Source organism: Stegostoma tigrinum, chromosome 9, assembly GCF_030684315.1.
Source record: "Stegostoma tigrinum isolate sSteTig4 chromosome 9, sSteTig4.hap1, whole genome shotgun sequence".
In the NCBI taxonomy this organism is placed as follows: domain Eukaryota; kingdom Metazoa; phylum Chordata; class Chondrichthyes; order Orectolobiformes; family Stegostomatidae; genus Stegostoma; species Stegostoma tigrinum.
Window position 1 is genome coordinate 39019314 of NC_081362.1, and position 19543 is coordinate 39038856.

At 40.9% G+C, this 19543-nt stretch overlaps 1 protein-coding gene across 4 annotated transcripts in view; it reads left to right on the forward strand.

Moving 5' to 3' along the window:
- Positions 1-19543, forward strand: part of LOC125454879 (ribosomal protein S6 kinase alpha-2) — a 427165-nt gene that overhangs the window by 298560 nt on the left and 109062 nt on the right. For all 4 annotated transcript variants that reach the window (XR_009446145.1, XR_009446144.1, XR_007248111.2 and 1 more), the window contains 3 exons: positions 573-610; positions 746-888; positions 17523-17593. Coding sequence is in view for 1 of the 4 variants with exons in the window: in XM_059648491.1 (XP_059504474.1) it covers positions 573-610; positions 746-888; positions 17523-17593 (252 nt within the window). In the remaining 3 variants the exon portion in view is untranslated. The remainder of the gene's footprint in view (positions 1-572; positions 611-745; positions 889-17522; positions 17594-19543) is intronic.

A 19543-nucleotide genomic window follows, 5' to 3' on the forward strand; every position in this document is an offset into this window, starting at 1 on the left:
GAAGGTTATTTAAGATTACAAAAATACTTTGATCAATTGGGTCAATGGGCTGAAGAGTGGCAGATGGAGTTTAATTTGGATAAATATGAGGAAGGACATTATTAACCTGGAGAGGGTTTGGAAAAGATTTAGCAGGATGTTACCAAGAATTGAGGATTTGAGTTATAAAGACAGGTCAGACAGGCTGGGACTTGTTTCAATAGAGCATAGGAGGTTGCGAGGTGATCTTATAGACATTTATAAAATCATGAGTGATTTGCAAAGGTGAATGACAGATGTCCTCTCCATAGGGTGCAGGATAAGTGCAGGCAGGTGGGGCTAGTTTAGTTTGGGATTATGGTTGGCATGGACTGGTTGGACCGAAGGCCCTGTTTTCGTGCTGTGTGACTCTGTGCCTCTGACTCATTTGAAAAATGACTAGAATTTGTGCTGAGAGCCAACAGTTAGTTCTGTATTCCAGCAGATATCATTGTCATTAGAAATAAAACTAAATTAGAAATATGGAGTGGATTTCAATATTTCTTTATGTTGCGACATTTTTTATTTCATTTGTACTGCTGTTTGAATTTCAGTGTACTTCTAGATGAAGATGGCCACATTAAAATAACAGGTGAGTACATTTTAGATTAATGTTAATGAGAATGAAAGCCAGCGGCATTGAAATAGAATATTTAAGTTCATTGTAGTTTTTTCTGATAGCTTGACAATATTTCAGTCATACCTAAAAGTCATTCTTGTTACTCAGACTTTGGACTCAGCAAGGAGGCTGTTGACCATGACAAAAGAGCCTATTCCTTCTGTGGGACAATAGAATATATGGCTCCCGAAGTAGTTAATCGGCGTGGTCATGCACAAAGTGCAGACTGGTGGTCCTTTGGTGTTTTAATGGTGAGTGAACTAACTTCCTCTTTTAACAGTGGTAAATGGATATTAATAGCTGTTGTGTCCTTTCCGTCAGATTTTTCAAAGTTGCAGCCTAAGTATAACAATATTTGGTGACTTATCAATGAAGACATTGATAAAATTAACTTTTGCTGTTTGCTAGTGAAGTTCTTCGTGTGAGTATTAGCAGCTTGAAATAAATATGAATGAGATAGAATTAGCATGCAGCAATGATATCTGAGAATTGAGGTCTTTCTGCAATCTGAGACCTCTGTACTGCTACAAAGGAACTTAAATTGCATTAATTAAATTATACAGCAATATGAAAGCTGTTGTGTTCTGAAAACTATAGTTATGATCCCTGTGGAGGCCAGCAATTTTAAAAAAAATACTCAGATATCCAGCGAATGGATGAAAGGAATGCTCAACATGATTTCATATTGGGATAGCAAGAATTGCAGATGCTGGAATCAGAGATGACACAGCATGAAGCTGAAAGAACACAGCAGGCCAGGCAGCATCAGAGGAGCAGGAAAGTTGATGTTTCAAGTCGGGACTTTTCTTCAGACAACTTTCCTGTTCCTCTGATGCTGCCTGGCCTGCTGTGTTCTTCCACCTCCATACTGTGTTATCTATGACTTCATATGGAACTTTGACTGTAACATCTGACTTACATACAGCATTAACTAAACAGTGTTTTGATTAGCAATTTGCACTCTAAACTACAGAAAATATCCCTTACCTATCATTTAAAATTGTTGAAAATTTTGCCCTACAGTATTACTTTACTCTGCCCTTCAAGTAGACATCTCATCCACCAGGAACGAGTACAAAATGATCATTAATTTCTTTTTGTTCAGCCAGTTGGATATCTTCTGAACTCAATGTGATTTTTGTAATGTTGCATTGTTGATCATGACAGAGCCACACTGGTTCAGTGATTCTTTTATGAAAACTCTTTAATGAAATCCTCCAATGGCTTCCTCCCTCAACAACCAGCTCCATAGCATTATGAAATCATATGAGCTTTGTATCCAGATAGAATTTATTATTGGCTATCTTCTAGACCCCTATATTTCTTCATTCTTGAAATTAAATAGGAAGATTAAAGTCCAATTGTTTACAAAGCTTGACAATTTTAATAACTTCATACAATTTGGGGATTAACAGTCTATCTATTTTCACCATAACTAGGCAGTGCATTGTTTGCAAACCTGAATCTCTTGAACCCTCTTCCCAGAAAGGCCCCTCTACTAACCTTCAGCCATCCAAGCATATTATCAGGTGGAATCCAGAAAAGGCCGCATGATCCCTCTCATTCTTCCAGCCTGTCATGAATTTAAAGACATGGGCTGGGCTGAATTTTCCCAATTATAGTTAAAATGTCCAGTGTAATTTATGGCACCCTGATATGTGGCTCATAACAACATTTTCCATATAATCTTCCACTCTACACCTCATTATTATGCACTGGTCTCTTTGGCATCTTGCTGATACAATCGCTGGATAGAAAGCTGGGTGTGCTCATCATTATTGGAACCTTCTGGCTTTTGTGTTACTGGGACCGTATTTAAGAGTTAGTTGCACACCACTTCAGATGCTACAAGCCAGGAGCTGGTCATCATGCTGTGGTACTCCACCATATTCATTGAAGATGTGGCCCAGAAAGCAAAGCTCAGCCATCATTTCACAGGCAGGGACCTGGAGGTGCTGGTGGATAGGCTAGTGGAGAAGAGGCAGCCAAGGTCACTGTTGTGCCTGGGTTGAAAAGAATGCTCAACAGTGCAGGAAGAAGCTGAATGATCTTCTGCACTTCACATGGATGGGCAGTACAATCTTCCTCCTCCTACCTTCCCCTCACCACTTATTCTAACTCTGACACTACACACTCATCTCACCTGGGCTCATGGACTACACCTCTCAGTAATATCTGCATGGTATCCACCACGATACCATTCACTCACCTCATCCTCACGAGCTACTCATCCTCCATGACCTTTGCACTTCATACAGACACTTCAGCATCATTTCAACTCCTGAAGGACCACTAAATGCCCTTCCATCTATTCCCAATACACTCAGTTCCTCTGTCACATTGTAGGAGAAATGGTCCATTCCCAATCTGCTGTTTCACTGCATCCCAATGGAGCCACCCGTGATCTCCAGATTGATCTGCCGGACTTACTGTGGCCTCATCCTGGGTTACAAGGAGTCTGGTAGGACCGAGCATCTGGCTGACTGTGGTCAACCCCTTGAACTGGAACCAGGCCTCTTTACTGACTGTGGTGGCACCCCTGGCTGACTATACCTTGCTCGAACTCGCAAAGGATTGCTCACCTTTGACTTTCAGACATGGCCATTCACTTGAAGCACGTGGACAGTGTTAGACACACAAGCAGTTGGCATATGTTGCACGTATGACATTGATGTAGCCCGGTGCTATCCAGTGAAAAATCCAACCCTTTAACTGCTCAGTGCTCTCCACCATAACAATCTTCTTGCATCTCCTTCTGCATTAATGAGCAATGCAAACCACGGAGGTTGACAACTTTCAAATAAGCATGAAGTATGTGAATACTAAAAACTGAGCCAAGATCTGTTATGTGCACCCTGTTTAGATGCATGTGATGTTTGTGCGTCCTGGCGTACAAAGCAACTTGGCAGCAGCATGCAAGTCCTGAGTGTTCCTGACCTCCAAATTAAAGAGCGGAAGGGCTGAAGTGATGTGTGAGTCTAAGAGCAGGCATGATGTTGTGCTAAGGCTGATGGTTAGCCAGTGTTGATTTGAGTGAACAAAGGGTCAAGGATAATGGTGTTCATGGAGCATTCTGGACGTTGTTTGAAGACAGAGTTGAATGGTGGCCAGGACAAGCAAGTGATGAACTGCAGCCACTAGGTACTCGTTCTGTTTTACATGTCAAGCACTTGCACCATCTACTTTCTCTGTGAAGGAAAGGAGAATTAGAAGGTATAAATAAGGCAAGTTGAGCAAGTAATGAAATGCAAGTGCATGAAATTAAGGACATTGTCCAGTCACTGGCGAAATCACCATTTAAAATTTATGGTGAAAAATTGTATTGACATTGAGGTTTAGACTTTTTTTATTCTTGCCATATTTTCTAACTTTGTCATCAGTGCCTATGAAACAACAAAGAGAGAAGAATTCCACTCAAAGCCCAAATCTAATACTACCTCCCATTCATAAAGCAGGCTGATTCACACACAGATACATGCGCCGACATATACGCGCACATACTCACACACAATCTGCGCCCCCCCCCCCCCCCCCCACTCTCTTTCTCTCGCACACACAATGAGTGTTGGCTAAGGGCAAACATGAGACATTAGGGAGCACTCAGGGATATACGCCTAAAGATTGCCTCTAAAAAAAAACTTAGTTTGGCCCACCTTAAGGTCCCCAATTCCTGATCCCCCTCCCCCTGGTCCAATTCTCAGGGATCCCTGACTCTCAATCTCCCCCAATAAGTTGCTTCACAATTAGCTTCCCAACAACATTGGAGTCTATACAATGAGGGGGATTGTGAAAATATGGTTATAAAGTTGACTGAGAGGAAACTGAAATTGTTGGTGAATGGCAGAAGGAAGACATGCAATGCTGTTCTCTAAAAATCGGTACTAAGACCACTTCATTTCCATTGATTATTGAGATTTGGATATATAGGGCACAACTTCAACATTTGCAAAGATATAATACTTTAAAATATTTGAACTGCAGGGAGGAGATGGATTGACTTCAAGAGAGTATAAACAGTGTGGTAGAATGGGCCAACATGTGCCACATGCAATTTGATGCTGAGAAATATGAAGTGACACATTTTATTGGAGCAATGATTTGATTTGCTTCATTATTGTCACATGTACCTAGGAACAGTGAAAAGTTTTGTTTTGCATGCAATACAGGAAGATTATGCCATACAAAGTGTATTAGGGTAATAGAACAGAGTGAAGAACACAATGCAACACTGCAGTGAAGGTACACAAAGAACAAGATCAATACTAAATTTAAAATTTGAGATGTCCATTCAGGAGTCTAATAACAGCAGGAAGAAGCTGTTCTTGAATTTGTTAAGTTTTTTTTATCTACTGCCTAATGGAAGAGTTTGGAAGAGATTATAACTGGCATGGCGGAGGGGTCTTTGATTATGTTGGCTTCCTAAGACAGAGGGAGGTATAGATGGAGTCAGTAGATGGAAAGCTGGCTTGTGTGATGGATTGGGCTGTGTTCACAACTCTGTAGTTTCTTACATTCCTGGGCAGAGCAGTTGCCACATCAACCCATGATGCATCTGGGTAGAATACCTTCTGTGGTGCATCTATAAAAATTGATAAGAATCTTTATGGATGTGCTGAATTTCCTTAGCCTCCCTAGGAAGTGAAGACATTGTTGTGCTTTCTCGACTATAGCATCAATGTGGATGGAGAGATGTTAGGAACTTCATGCTCTTGACTATCTCCACCTCAGCATCATTTAATGCAGAAGGGGCATGTCCTCCACCTTGCTTCCTGAAGTCTTTCATTTTGCTGATGTGAGTGGAGGGAGATATTGTTATCTTTACACTGTGCCACCAAACACTCTATCTCTTTCCTGTATTCTGTTTCGTCAATGTTTGAGATCAAGTCTATGGCAGTGGTGTTGTTAGCAAACTTGTAGATGGAGCTAGGACAGAACTTGGCCATACAGTCACGAGTGTATAGGGAGTATGGTAAGGGGCTATGAGAAGAGTCAATGCTAATTTAGGGTGAATTTCTAAAAGGGGTTCTGAAATAGAGAGACCTGGGAGTGTTTATGCACAAAAAAATTAAAGGTAGGACAAAATAAATGTTTGAAAAGATTCTGGGCTGTAAAAATGGCACAGTGTTAAAAAGAGCAAAGAAGTAATGATGTGTAGAACTGGATGAATGCAGCAGGCCAAGCAGCATCAGAGGAGCAGGAAAGCTGGTGTTTTGGACCAAGACCCCGAAGTGTCAGCTTTCCTGCTCCTCTGATGCTGCTTGGCCTGCTGTGTTCATCCAGGTCTACACCTTGTTATCTCAGATTCTCCAGCATCTGCAGTTCCTACTATCTCTGAAAGAAGTAATGATGTAGTCTTATAACAGTGTTTTGGCCTTAACTTCAATATCATGCCTAATTCTAGGCACACACTTGAGGAAGAATGTGAAGGTTTTAGAGAGAATGTAGAAATGGTTGCAGGGATGACTAACATTAGTTTCATGGATAGATTGGACAAAATGGAGTTGTTTTAGGGAAGGTTGAAAGGAGATTTAATAGAGTGGGCTGAAACAACATGGGGTCTAGCAATAGTAACAGAGGGGAATTGTTCATATTTGCGGAGTGATCAAGAACCTCTCGATTCTCAAAAAAAAAGTGTAGTAGGAATTTCTATTTTGCACAGTGATTGTTTAGAATGTATCACCTGAGGGTATGTTGAAGACATCTACATCTGTGGCTTTCAGAAAGGAATTGGGCATTTGGGAAGAAACATTCAGACAAGTAGGAAATAGCAGATTACGGGGCAAGCTAAATTATGCTTGCAGACAGCTGACATTCATTTGATGGTCATAATGGCCCCCTTCACCCTAGCACTGATTTCCGGGATCCTAGACCGTATGTGCTGGAACGTTTTATTTTTATCCAGGCAGACAGCTGAGTTTGAAAACTCCACCAACTCACTGGACCAGCCCAGTGAAATGCACTGCAAATTGTGCTTCTGACCCTTGTGCAGAGCATAGGTGTACTACAGAAAAGGAAGTGCTGAAGCAGTCAAGTAAATAGGTTCAATCAGTTCTTAGGGACTTGCTCCCAGTTATTTCAGAAGCTGATAGACCCATGAGCTGCACCTGTCAAACACCCTCATCTCATTTATACCAATTTAATGCTGACTCTTGCTTCCCTCATTCCCCACCAAGAACCTCCATGTAAACTTAATGCTACTCACGCTCCTATCCAACCCATGCCTCATCATACCCTCCGTATCAGCTCCATAACCACTCATCTGTCATCAGGCAATGACAGACACCAAGCCCCATATGGAGATGGAATAAAAATAAATTGCACACATGAAAGTGAAAAAATATTCCCATTCAGAATTCCTATTCAAAGCTTCTAAATTGCCTTAAATGGCTAATCTCTCACCAGAAAATTACAAGCTGCTGCTCAAAATACACATCAAAGACAGCCAATTATTTAATAGCACCTGGCAAGCATACTGTGAATTCAGAATCACCTGCTGAAATAGTTGTTGATTTTGAAACTTGGCCAAGTGTTCATCATGACATCCTAGCCCTAGTGAAAATGTCAACAAAGAAATATATTGAAACTGCATGAACAAATGATACTTTTCTTTCCTAACTTGCAATAGATGTTCTGTCAATCAAACACGTCTGGCAGAAGCTTTTAGAACTGACAGCAGTTTTTTCTTTAACTCCAGAAAGTGGGGTTTTTAAAAAAATGGCATGATAGCAGATAAATAGAATGGATCTGCCCTTTAAGAGCATTTACATCCCTTCCATCAAAGTATAACCCTACACTGTGGGTTAAGGTAAAATCCAAATCAGAGCCTGTTTGAACACTGAATTTGAACGTTTCTCTCGTGAATCACACCCACTCACTTTCTCCTATTGGTAACATTTGTATCTGTTGGAAGAGGTGCCGGACCTTCTCTATCCAGGTTTTAACAGCCACATAGCCTTCCCAATTCCGTGAAAATCCAGTGTATATCTTCCTCCACTTGTACTCCTATGTAACTCCGACCTTGGGACCCTGAATTCCTCAACTGGCTGTTTCTCCTGATGTTGCATTGATTTTTAAAATTAGATAACACCTGAAAAACTGTGCAGCACAGGTCTTGCTTAATTTCTTCGAGTAGGACATGTAAACAGGCTGAGTTTCCTTTTAGCATAACCAAGGGACTTAATGCAATGAAAAGATGGGCTTCAGAGTCTACCTGTGACAGGAACATCAACACAGATCGGCTACTGGCCGTTCAACTACTATTAGGATATCCTTTCTGCCAACTTTCTCACTGCAAAATGGCAACAACATATACCTATTTCTTTTGAGCATCCTTCACTGACAACTGCAACTGTTCTTGGCGTTAAGGCAGCCATTGACCAAGTTAGGACCAAGAAGCACGTTAAATTAAACTCCACCAGCTTCAGAGAAAACTTTCCATTCGGTGGTGTCATACTGAACCTGTGCCTTGTCCTACAAGGCAGTAAAAATTACGTATTTGAAAGGTCTTGTGAAAGAATCCTTGGTGAGTTGCTGCGTGACGTACTTTAGATATGACACAGTGTAGCCATAACATGGTAAAGAAAATTTAGCCAGTGGATGGAATCTGATCAGCCAGTATTCTGCCTCAATGGTGTTGGACTTCTTGAGTGTTGTTGCAATTGCATCTGTCCAGACATGTTGGCGCTATCTCAGCATACACTTAACCTGTATGTTGTAGGTGGATAAGAGGTTTCGGGGAGGCAGAAACAGCATTTGTGAAGCTGGTTCAGTTAAGTTCCTGGTCCAGGGTGATGCCCAGGATGTAACTGATTGGAGATTCAATGATGGCAATGTGATTAACTATCATGAAGAGATGTTTAGATTCCTTCTTTTTGAATGTTGTGCAAGCCTTACTGCCTGTCGATTTGAACTGCCTCAATATCTGAGGAAATGCAAATTGAGCTGATGATTATGCATTCATTGGTAAATAGCCCCTGTTCATATTTTATGATGCAGAGATTCTAACTCTGCAGCTGATAATAGTTGGATCTAGGATTTTTCCCGGAGGAACTCCTACAGTGATAACTTGAGATAGAATGTTTGATCTCTATCAAGATGCGCTATGTATTATACCACTGAATAGAAGGTTTTCTCTGAAGCAGATGGAGTTTAGTTTTAATGTGGCTTTTTGGTCCCAGCTTGGTCAGTAGCTGCTTGATGCCAAGAACAATCAATCTCACCTCAGATATTTAACCTGTGTAAGCTCTGGAAAGTGGTGGTCCTGAAAGATGGCCCAAAATGAATATTGGCGTATTGGCTAGTAGTGTGAAATTGAAACTTGCTTGCACTAATGCTGATTGGGAATAGGCTGACAGCAGTTTCATGGATTTCCTGAACATAAATATTTTCAGCTGCTTTGTCAATGTATTTTGCTACATCATAGGGTCATGTGCATGGGGATATGTGCAAACAATTACAAAATTTTCAGTGAGAGTCACAACGCCTCAGATGCTGAAGAGTCCATATGTGGCAAGATCTGGACAGCATTTAGCCTAGAACTGATAAGTGCAAGTACCTTTGGTACCACACAGGTGCCAAACAATGATTATTTCCACAAACAGAAAATTTAGCGATCCTCACTTGACACTTCACAGTATTATCATTGCGGAATGTTCTACCATAAACTTCCTCAGCTAACCATTGACCAGAAACCTAACCATTCTAGCTATATAAATTTTGTGGTGAGATGAGTAAGATTGAGTCAGGAAATTCTAAAGAGGACATTTACTTGCTAACTCCCCAAAGCCTGTGTAACACCTAACAAGGTATTAATCAGACAGGAGATGGAATATTCTCCATCTGCCTTGATGAAGGCAACCTTCACAACATCAAATCAGCTCAACACAATCTGGGACAAAGCGACCTGCTAATTTGGCATTGCTTCCATCACCTTCAACATGCAATCTGTCAACCATCAGTCCATACTGGTAGCAGTGTACTGTCTATAAGATGTTCTGCAGCAACTCACCCAATTTCAATCACCCGTATCTTCTACACCCATATCTTCTACACCCAAGAACAAAGGAAATGGGTGAATGGGATAAAACAAATCACCAGCAGGTTTTCCTCTAAATCACATGCCATTCTGACTCAGAATTGTATCACTATCCTCCCCCTGTTACTGGTCCAGAACTTGAACTTCATTTCCAAACAACACTAGCGATGTACTTATGCCAATGGGCTGCAACGATTAAAGATGGCTTACGACCACTTTCTCAAGGTTAATAAGGATAAAGACATGGAATACTGATTAATCTATACCTTGAAGTTTTCCACATTGTTGGGTGTCTGCCAGCATTGCAGCCATATTGGAAATAGTAGCCTGGATAAATTTAGAGGTGAAATCTTCAGCTCTGTAGTAAGAATATTATTGCAGCCCATGACCTTTGCTTAATCTATTGCACTCAGCCATTTTTGGTACTGTGTGGCATGTATCAAATTGCATGAAGACTGGTATCTGTGACAGTGGGGCACTTAGAAAGGGGAGTCAAGGTGGATCTGTTACTTAGTGCTTCTGATTGAGCATGATTCAAAATACTTCAGCCTGAATGAGAATGTTAAAGGAATTGTCTTCTCCCATTAAATGTTTAATTGTTTACCTCTGTTCATAACTTACCTGCCAGGGTTATCAAGTTTTGACATAATTTGTTGTTTGTCAGATTCTTTTTCTCTCTCTAAAGCATGCTGCTTCTGTTGTTTTATGTTTGGGTTGTCCTGTCTTGTAGCACCAACAGACTGAGATACTTCATTTTTAGGAATGCTTGGTGCTTGTGGTCTACGCTGATTTTAAGCAAACATAGTAGAGGTGAAGGAATGTGGAATATGGAAGACCAATAAATGGTAGATTATAGTGTAGTACCATTCGGCTGCTAGCAGTTTGATTTAGCAATAGTGTTACATGATTTAGATGAGAGAAACTGCATTCAATTATTTGTAATAATAGATGAAGTCCTTTGTTCACAATATGATGACACCAGGTTCTGTTGTTGTAAATCACTGCACAAATATCTGGGAGTATCAAAGCTTCCTTAACTGTGTTACTTCATCTGCTGACACTTGCACAAAGCCCAGCATCATTTGTAACTTCTCAGATATTGAAGCAACCATGTCCAAATGCACTAAGAACTGGACAGTATCCAAGAGTGTACTGGCAAATGACAAATGACATTCATGCCACACAAGTGCCTGTAAATGACCATTTCCATCAAGAGAGAATCTGCCCATCAACACTTGACATGCAAAGGCCTTCCCATCACTGAATCCCCACTATCATTATCCACTATCATTATAGTGACTGGCCCAGATAGCATCCCTGGCTGTGCACTCAGTTCCTGTGAGGACCGTCTGGCGGGAGTAGGGAGTATTCGCAGACATCTTTAACGTTTCCTTACTCCGATCTGAAGTCCCCACCAACTTCAAAAAGACCACCATCATCCTGGTGACAAAGAAAAATTGTGCAACATACTTCAATGACTGCTGCCCAATGGTTCTGACAACTGTAATTATACAGCTTTGAGAGATTAGTCATGACTCACATTAATTCTAGCCTACAAAATTGTCTTGATTCTTTGCAATTTGCCTACCAGCAGAACAGGCCCACAGCAGACATCATCTCCCTGGTGTTACAACCATCTCTGAAACATTTGGATCACAACAATACTTTATGTCAGTCTCCTACTTGTTGACTACAGTTCAGCATTCAACACCATAATTCCAAACAAACTCGTCTATAAACTCCAAGTCCTAGCTCTCAGCGCCCCACTCTGTAACCAGATCCTTGACTTCCAATGGCAGCACAGTGGCTCAGTGGTCAGCACTGCTGCCTCACAGCGCCACGGACCCAGGTTCAATTCCACCGTGAGATGACTGTCTGTGTGGAGTTTGTGCATTCTCCCCATGTCAACATGGCTTTGCTCTGGTTTCCTCCCAGAGTCCAAAGACTGGCAATGCTAAATTTCAAATAGTGTCTAGGGATGTGCAGGCTAGATTGGTTAGCCCCATGCAAAATGCAGGGTTAAGGTGGGCACAGGGGTAGGCCTGGGTGGGATGCTCTTTGGAGGGTCAGCATGGACTCAATGGGTTGAAAAGCCTGCTCCCACATGAAGGGTTTCTATAATTCTATACTATGATTCCTAACTCATGGACCACAATCAGTCAGAATAGGCAACAACTCTCCTCCATGAAATCTTCAGCACCAGTGCCCCGCAAAGTCATATACTCAGCCCCCTTCCAAATTCCTTATACGCTCATGACTGGGTGGCCAAGTTCCACCCCAACTCCACTTACAAGTTTGCTGGTCACAACACAATTGTAGTTTGGATCTCAAACAGCAATGAGACAGAATGCAGGGAAGAGACAGAGTGCTTGGTGGCATGATGTAAAGATGGTGGTCTGAGACTTTATAAAGCTCTAGTTAGGCCCCATTTAGATTACTGTGTCCAATTTTGGGCCCTACACCTCAGGAAGGACATACTGGCACTGGTGCATGTCCAGTGGAGATTCACACAGATGATCCCTGGAATAGTAGGCCGAACATACGATGAACGGCTGAGGATCCTGGGACTGTATTCATTAGAGTTTAGAAGGTGGAGGGGAGATCTAATAGAAACTTACAAGATAATGCATGGCTTAGAAAGGGTGGATGCTGGGAAGTTGTTTCTGTTAGGCAGGGAGACTAGGACCCGTGGGCACAGGCTAAGAATTAGAGGGGGTCAATTTAGAACGGAAATGAAGAGACATTTCTTCAGCCAGAGAGTGGTGGATCTGTGGAATTCATTGCCACGGAACGCAGTGGAGGCCGGGACGTTAAATGTTTTCAAGGCAGAGATTGATAAATTCTTGATCTCGCAAGGAATTAAGGGCTTCGGGGAGAGTGCGGTTAGGTGGAGCTGAAATGCCCATCAGCCATGATTAAATGGTGGAGTGGACTTAATGGGCCGAATGGCCTTACTTCCACTCCTATGTCTTATGGTCTAATGGCCTTATAATCTCTCCATCTGAGTCAGAAAAATGCAGGAGCTGGTCATTCACTTTGGGAAGCCAAATGGAGGGCCCATTCTTGTCTCTATCAATGGTGCTGAGGTGGAGATGGTAAAGAGTGTCAAGTTCATGGGAGAGATGATCACCAAAAATCTGTCCAGGTCCACCCACATCAATGCAATGGTCAATAAAGTACGACAACACTTCTACTTCCGCAGGAGACTAAGGAAATTTGGCATGTCCACAAGAACTCCTACTAATTTTTATAGATGTGCCATAGAAAGCATCCTACCTGAATGTATCACGGTGTGGTATGACAACTGATCTTTCCAAAACCACAGAAACTGCAGAGAACTATGACTATATCCCAGTCCATCACTGGGCTTCAGCTTTCCAACCATTTACTCCATCTATACTTCCCACTGTCTCAGGAAAACAACCAACACTATCAAAGACCTCTCCCACCACAGTTATACTCTTTTCCACCCTCTTCCATCAGACAAAAGATATAAAAGTTTGAATACATGCATGAATAGATACGATAACAGCTTCTTCCCCACTATTATCAATTTTTGAACGGACCTCTGAAATGTTAATTCTGATCTTTCTCTCTACACCTTCTCTATGGCTGTAACACTATTCTGCATTCTGTTGTTCAACTGTGATGCACTTTGTATGGTACAATCTGCCTGTATAGCACAAAAACCAACTCTTTCCACTGCATCTCACTACATGTGACAACAATAGATCAATCAATCCTGGGGATTACTATTGACCAGAAACCTGAACTGGTCTAGCCATATAAATAGTGTGACTAAAAGAATGGGTCAGAGACTGGAAATTCTGCAGCAAGTAACGCACCTCCTGACTCCTGACTGATGACTCCCAAAGCTTGTACACCATCAACAAGGCAATAAGAAATGTGTTGGAATATTCCATTTGTGCCAGGATGAGTACAGCTCCAAAAACTGTGAAGGTGCTTGACAGGACAAAAGAACCCACTTAATAGGCACCAGACAAATAAAGATTCATGCCCTCCACCCATCAATGCTCAGGAGCAACAGTGTGTACCATTTACAGGATGCATGACGGAAATTCACCCAGGCTCATTAAACAGAATCTTCCAAACTGTAGCCCAAATGATTCTTCCATCTAGCATGACACAGGCAACAAATATTTGGGAATGCCACCAACTACAAGATCTCCTCTAAGCCTATCACCATCCTGACCCTGAAATATATCATCATTCCTTCCGTGCCACTGAGTCGAAATCTTGGAACTGCTTCTCTGTGCATGAACTTACACCAAATGGACTGCAGGAGTTCAAGAAGGAAGCTCACCACCACCTTCTTGAAGGCAATCAAGGATGGACCTTAAATGCTGGATGAACCAGCAAAGGCCACAACTCTTAAGTGTATAAAAAGTTGTCAGCTCCATAAGCCAAGCTGTCAGAGTTCTACTGCAGGGTGACATCATCTGAAATAAAGATGATTCAGCCTGTAGAAGTGAAATTTACCACAGCATGAAGCTTGCATCCTCTTCCAAGTTGCAGGAAGGAAGATGTGCCATATTAGATGACACGGATGTGTCATCGATGATGATGGGATAGTGTAGGGGGATCGGCTTACATTAGTTCACAGGTCGGTGCAACATTGAGGGCTGAAGGGCCTGTTCTACGCTGTATTGTTCTATGTTCTATGTTCTATTAGGAAATTTGCATTGCATATATATGTATTAAGATACTTGTTGATGTGTTTATAAGCACACGACCTTTCCTGTGGAAAGGTGGCTTTGGCTTGGCTAAGTGCATAACTTTTTCACAATGGCAAGGTTCCTTCAACTCTACAGCTTTGTAAATGGCACCCTCGTAGGAATAGGCAGTTTTCAAATTCGTTCCATGATTGGCATAAACAGCCAATGCTTGCTTTTAATCATATTCAGAGGTAGTGCAACAACCAAATGTCATTGTTTACATTGGTGCCCTTTATCCAGGAATCAGTTTTGATGCCTTTCTGGTATAGCAATATAACATATCTATCTTATTTCAAGCAGAATTAAACAGCTATTGAGAATGGTACATGGGAAAGCTGGCTTAGTCTCATGTATGCTGTTCCCACTACCAGAACACTTTTAGACCAGGGAAGTATGTTGGAATGGAAAGCACCTGCTTAATTGGAACTTCTTCAACCAAAAGGTTGTGAATCTGTGGAATTTCCTGCCCAGTGAAGCAGTTGAAGTTGCCTCATTGAATGTTTATAAGGCAAGGATAGATAGATCTTTGAACAGTAAAGGAACTAAGTGTCATGGTGAGCGAGCGGTGAGTAGAACTGATACCATAAAAGGATCCAGTTGAATGGCAGAGCAGGCTCGAAGGACCAAATAGCCTCCACCTCCTATTTCTAGTGATCTTATACCCTTTTGGAGAAAATGGGAATAAGGCTAGACATGTTCCTCCGACTCTTAAAACAGCTACAGCTGACTGGGCATGACCTTGATGGTTGAAGCTGTAGCCTGGCTGGTATAACAGGTGTTGCTGGGGGAGGGAATGCATATGAACAATGGCTGCCACTGTCCCTACATCTTTCATTTCCACTTTGAGAACAGAACACTGGATTGAGTGTGGTCCAGTCTGATTCAGCTGCCTAAATTGTCACCTAGAAGAACATAATATAAGAATGAAACTTTAATAGGTCCTTGATGACACTAATCTGCAGATCAGTGGCTTTCCACTGTTTATCTGTGACCATTGGATGTGACCCTAATGTGGCTGCTTTGTAAAGTGCCTTTCTATATGTGGTCATGTCTTTGTTAAGCAGTGCCTCTTACGTTTCATTTGACTCTTAGTAGGTTTAGCAATCCATAGGATGAGTTCTGCAGAAATATGCAGACTTCTAACTCCTTGAAGGATCTGTTCGTAATATGTAATCGCCATAAGTGAGAAACTCTATCTTTACTTCTCCAGAAGTTAATTCTGGCAGATTGTTTATAAAGACCGTTAATGAACAGTATAAAGTTGTTTTGAAAATAAAAGTAACAGTGTTAACACTGGGCATAGAAATAGTAATTACCACAGAAGTACAGCAAAATGAAAAATGTTTTATAATGCCAAGTGTTCCTGTCATATCTGAGAACAAAAGCACCATGGTCAATGACATAGCAGATGCTGCTGGTTTTTCTCAACTAGTGTAATATCTTTATTGTTAAACAAGTACATGTTACCATTCATCTATTAATGGTTTGCCAAAGGTCATTTTTTGCCCAGTGATCTGCTATCTTGATTCAATTTCAATACAAATGATTAAATAGGCCAAGATATCAAGCTTTTTTTTCTCAGCAGATTATAAAACTGGTGTCACAAGCAGTAAATAATCTTGGGAATATAGATATTATTATGAGCATTCAATGATGTGGTTATACAGTGGTTAATTAATTTTCTGATATTTTTAGAATAATTCTTGTGCGTGTTTAACTTGATGTGTTGACAAATAATGGGATAGAGATAAACATATGGGAAACCACAGAGGTGGAAATTGGTTTGAGGGAGTAGCTTGAGGATTCAAGTTTTGAATATAAATTGTTGAATTCAGAACAATAACATATTCTATCGGACTCCAGGTTATAATCAGAAAGATAGACCTCCCAAATGGCACCTGAAATTATTCACACACCGGGCAATCAAGCAAAGGAAACTATAGATCTCAAAAGATAGCAAGGATACAATTATAACAATTGTAACTTCTTTGATGTCTGGTAAATCATATGCTGTATTCTTTACTGATTATCCAGAGTGCATGCATCCTTCTCTCCCCTTTGATGCTATGCTCATTCGTTTGCCCATTACTTCCATTACCATGTATTGGTAGAGTGTCAATAGTATGCAACCTTGTCAGATTTTCCCTTTTATGAATTTTGAGGCCTGGGATAAACCTTGCATGAATGAAAGTGAATTGCTGGCCTTGTACAGGTGGTCTGTGAGCTCATTCTACCAAGAATCAAACATGAATGGCAAATAGTTATACTGATATTATCAATTGTGGTCTACAATACAGCAGACTGTATTCTGGAAAGTAAATGCAAAATGGATGCTGGCGCACTGAAATAAAAACAGAAAATGCTGGAGAACCTCGGCAGGTTTGACAGCATTTGTGAAGAGAGATGAGTCGTGAAGAAGATTAGGACATCCCCAAAGACACTGCTGCCAAACAATTTATTTCACAGTAGATTAAATTTCTATTGGACTCAACCCTGCAAACTAATTTGGATACAGAATATTTCAATAGCTATACAAGAATGTAGTGATGTTCACACAGTCCTTTGTCCCCAAAGCAAACCTTGTTCATACTGGATAATTGACACTGACACCTGCCACTTATTTTGAACCTACGCAAAACAGAGGAGCAGAAATCTTAGCGTTTTGCTGTGCCTGTACCAATTAGCTCTGTGTTCTTTGCACGCAGATGATAAGGTACAGAATATCTGAACCTGGACTGTTGGCACACAAGTAATCCATTGATAGTTTGAAATTCTCCCAAAAGCACCCTGGACAATTAATTCCAAGTTCACGCAAAAAGCAGTATGGTTGAATTGGTCAGATATCTTTTATGTTCTTGGTGTCTGTAGCTTTACTCAACTGTTAACCAAAGAACTTATAAAATAAAGTTGTAAACAAAAGAAAGGCAATCAAAACTACAATCCATACTGAATGCTTACAACAGTTCAAAAGCATGTGCCGGTCATGTACATATTCACTTCTGTCACTGAATGAAGTGAATAGATTGAATAGGTGAATGATGTGTCTTTAGGTGATGTTGACTATTTATCTGACTTTGATGATATCTCTAATGTATGTTTTGGTTTTATTGCCTAGTTTGAGATGTTAACAGGGTCGTTGCCTTTCCAAGGCAAGGACAGGAAAGAAACCATGGCACTTATACTCAAGTAAGTAAGTTTTTGTTTAAAAATTGTAAGATTAATTCACTGATTAAAGAACTTAGAATCAGTGCATTACTGATAACTTACCTGAAGCAGCAAACTGTGAGAGAGAAGCATTGCTTATGCTTTGGCAAAAAGAGGCTACATGGTTGACCCTTCAGTTGAAGGTTTACGTCTTAGCCTGCTGTCAATGTTCCAGTCTTTCTGCTGCATCTGTGATGAGTTTCAGCAGTTTTCTTACAAGCAAAGCTGTATGTAGGATTTTCATAATCCTGACTTCTAAAGTTGCGTTCAATCATGTACCTATGCTGGAATGTGCCTTTTCTCTTGCCCTCTGACCAAGGCCAAAATCAAACATTGATGAATTACCTCAAAAGAGGAAATCAAAAGAGGTATCTTGAATGCATTATGAAGAGAAGGCATTGAATAGATCTAAGTAGCTCCACACACCTCAGTAGGGAAGGTAAATAAGAGCTGAATATTTTAAATTCGGTAACACTGTTACAAACATACATTAAGCCTTCAATTCCTTACCCTTGTTACATAGAAAATGGGCTGTCACACAATGTAAGTAAGGAATGAGCCTTTTTAAAATTTTCTTAAATAATTCATCCCAGTTTTTGGGTTCCACATTATAGTACTGCCAAAAGGTTGAGACTGATTTGGTACAAACATATTAATCTGAGGCAGACAAAATGTTTGCTATTTTGTTGTCATGTGAAATGAATGAACATTTATGTTAATATTTCATTGAATCAACCCAACATTAAAAAAAGCAAAAAATACGAACAGGAATGGTTCATAATGATCACATCAGCATGCTCCACAACTGAATGGTTACATGACTTTCCTTTTCCCTCAACTGTACTTTTCCAGCAAATCCCAATATACCTTGACTCATTTAGTGCCCAAAGGTTATCGATCTTTACCTCCAGCATAGTGAATGACTAAGCAACCACATCCCTTTGGAATGGCAACATTTCATCATCATCTGATTGAAGAAATATCTCGTCACCTCCAGAGGAAACAGCTTCTCAGTAATCTGCATTAGCAAGCCCTTAAAATTGTTGCTTACATTTCAATGAGATCTTCTCTCAATGTTCCCCAGAGAGTTTAGTTAAAGCAATATATTGCAGATACTGAAAATCTGATATAAAAACAGACAATGCTGGAAATACTCAGTAGATCTGACAGCATCTGTGGAGAGACCTAGAGTTAACAGACAAAAAGTTTGGTGGGGGGTTGCGGTGAGAATGGGAGCTGGGAGTGTGGTGGCCTCTCATCCCTACCACAGAAGGAAAGTCAGTGGTGAGTCAACAGACTTGGAGAATCCTGAACCATAAACACAATACAGTATGGATGCGATAAGTGAGTATGGGACTCAGCCCTCAATGGGAGGAAGATGCATCGACTAGAGCTACCAGCAAATCAAATTGGATGACATCTTCACCAGTCCTAGCAGTGCCAGAGCTACATAATGGGCACTGTTGGGACTGCAACCAGTCTCAAGCACAAGGTCCCACTGGGTCTCAGTCCCAGGCAAGCTAGGAGCATTGAATGAAGAGTGTATGGTGACTTTAGGGATGTGGGAGGGAGGGGTGAATTTCAAATTCCACATAAGGAGCAAGGAAGGCAATGTAATATCTTCTGGGAGTGGGTCCCCCATATACAAAGGACATGCTCTGGAGGTAATAACATCTTTCCTGCCTTACCTTTAAAATAGTTTTTTAAAAGGGAGCAAGTTAATATTAGGGTCAGACTAACTCAATTCACTCTTAACAATTTATTTACAGATGGTGGGAAGACTGCCAATTTCAGTGGATGAGCTTATCACAGCTCCCCCTTCCCCTCTGAGGGGACATGTAAAATTCCATCCAAAGTTTTAGGTCAATGACTTTTCACCAGTGTTGAAGCATCATTAACCTGAAATTTCTGATCTCTTCCACAGTGTTGCAT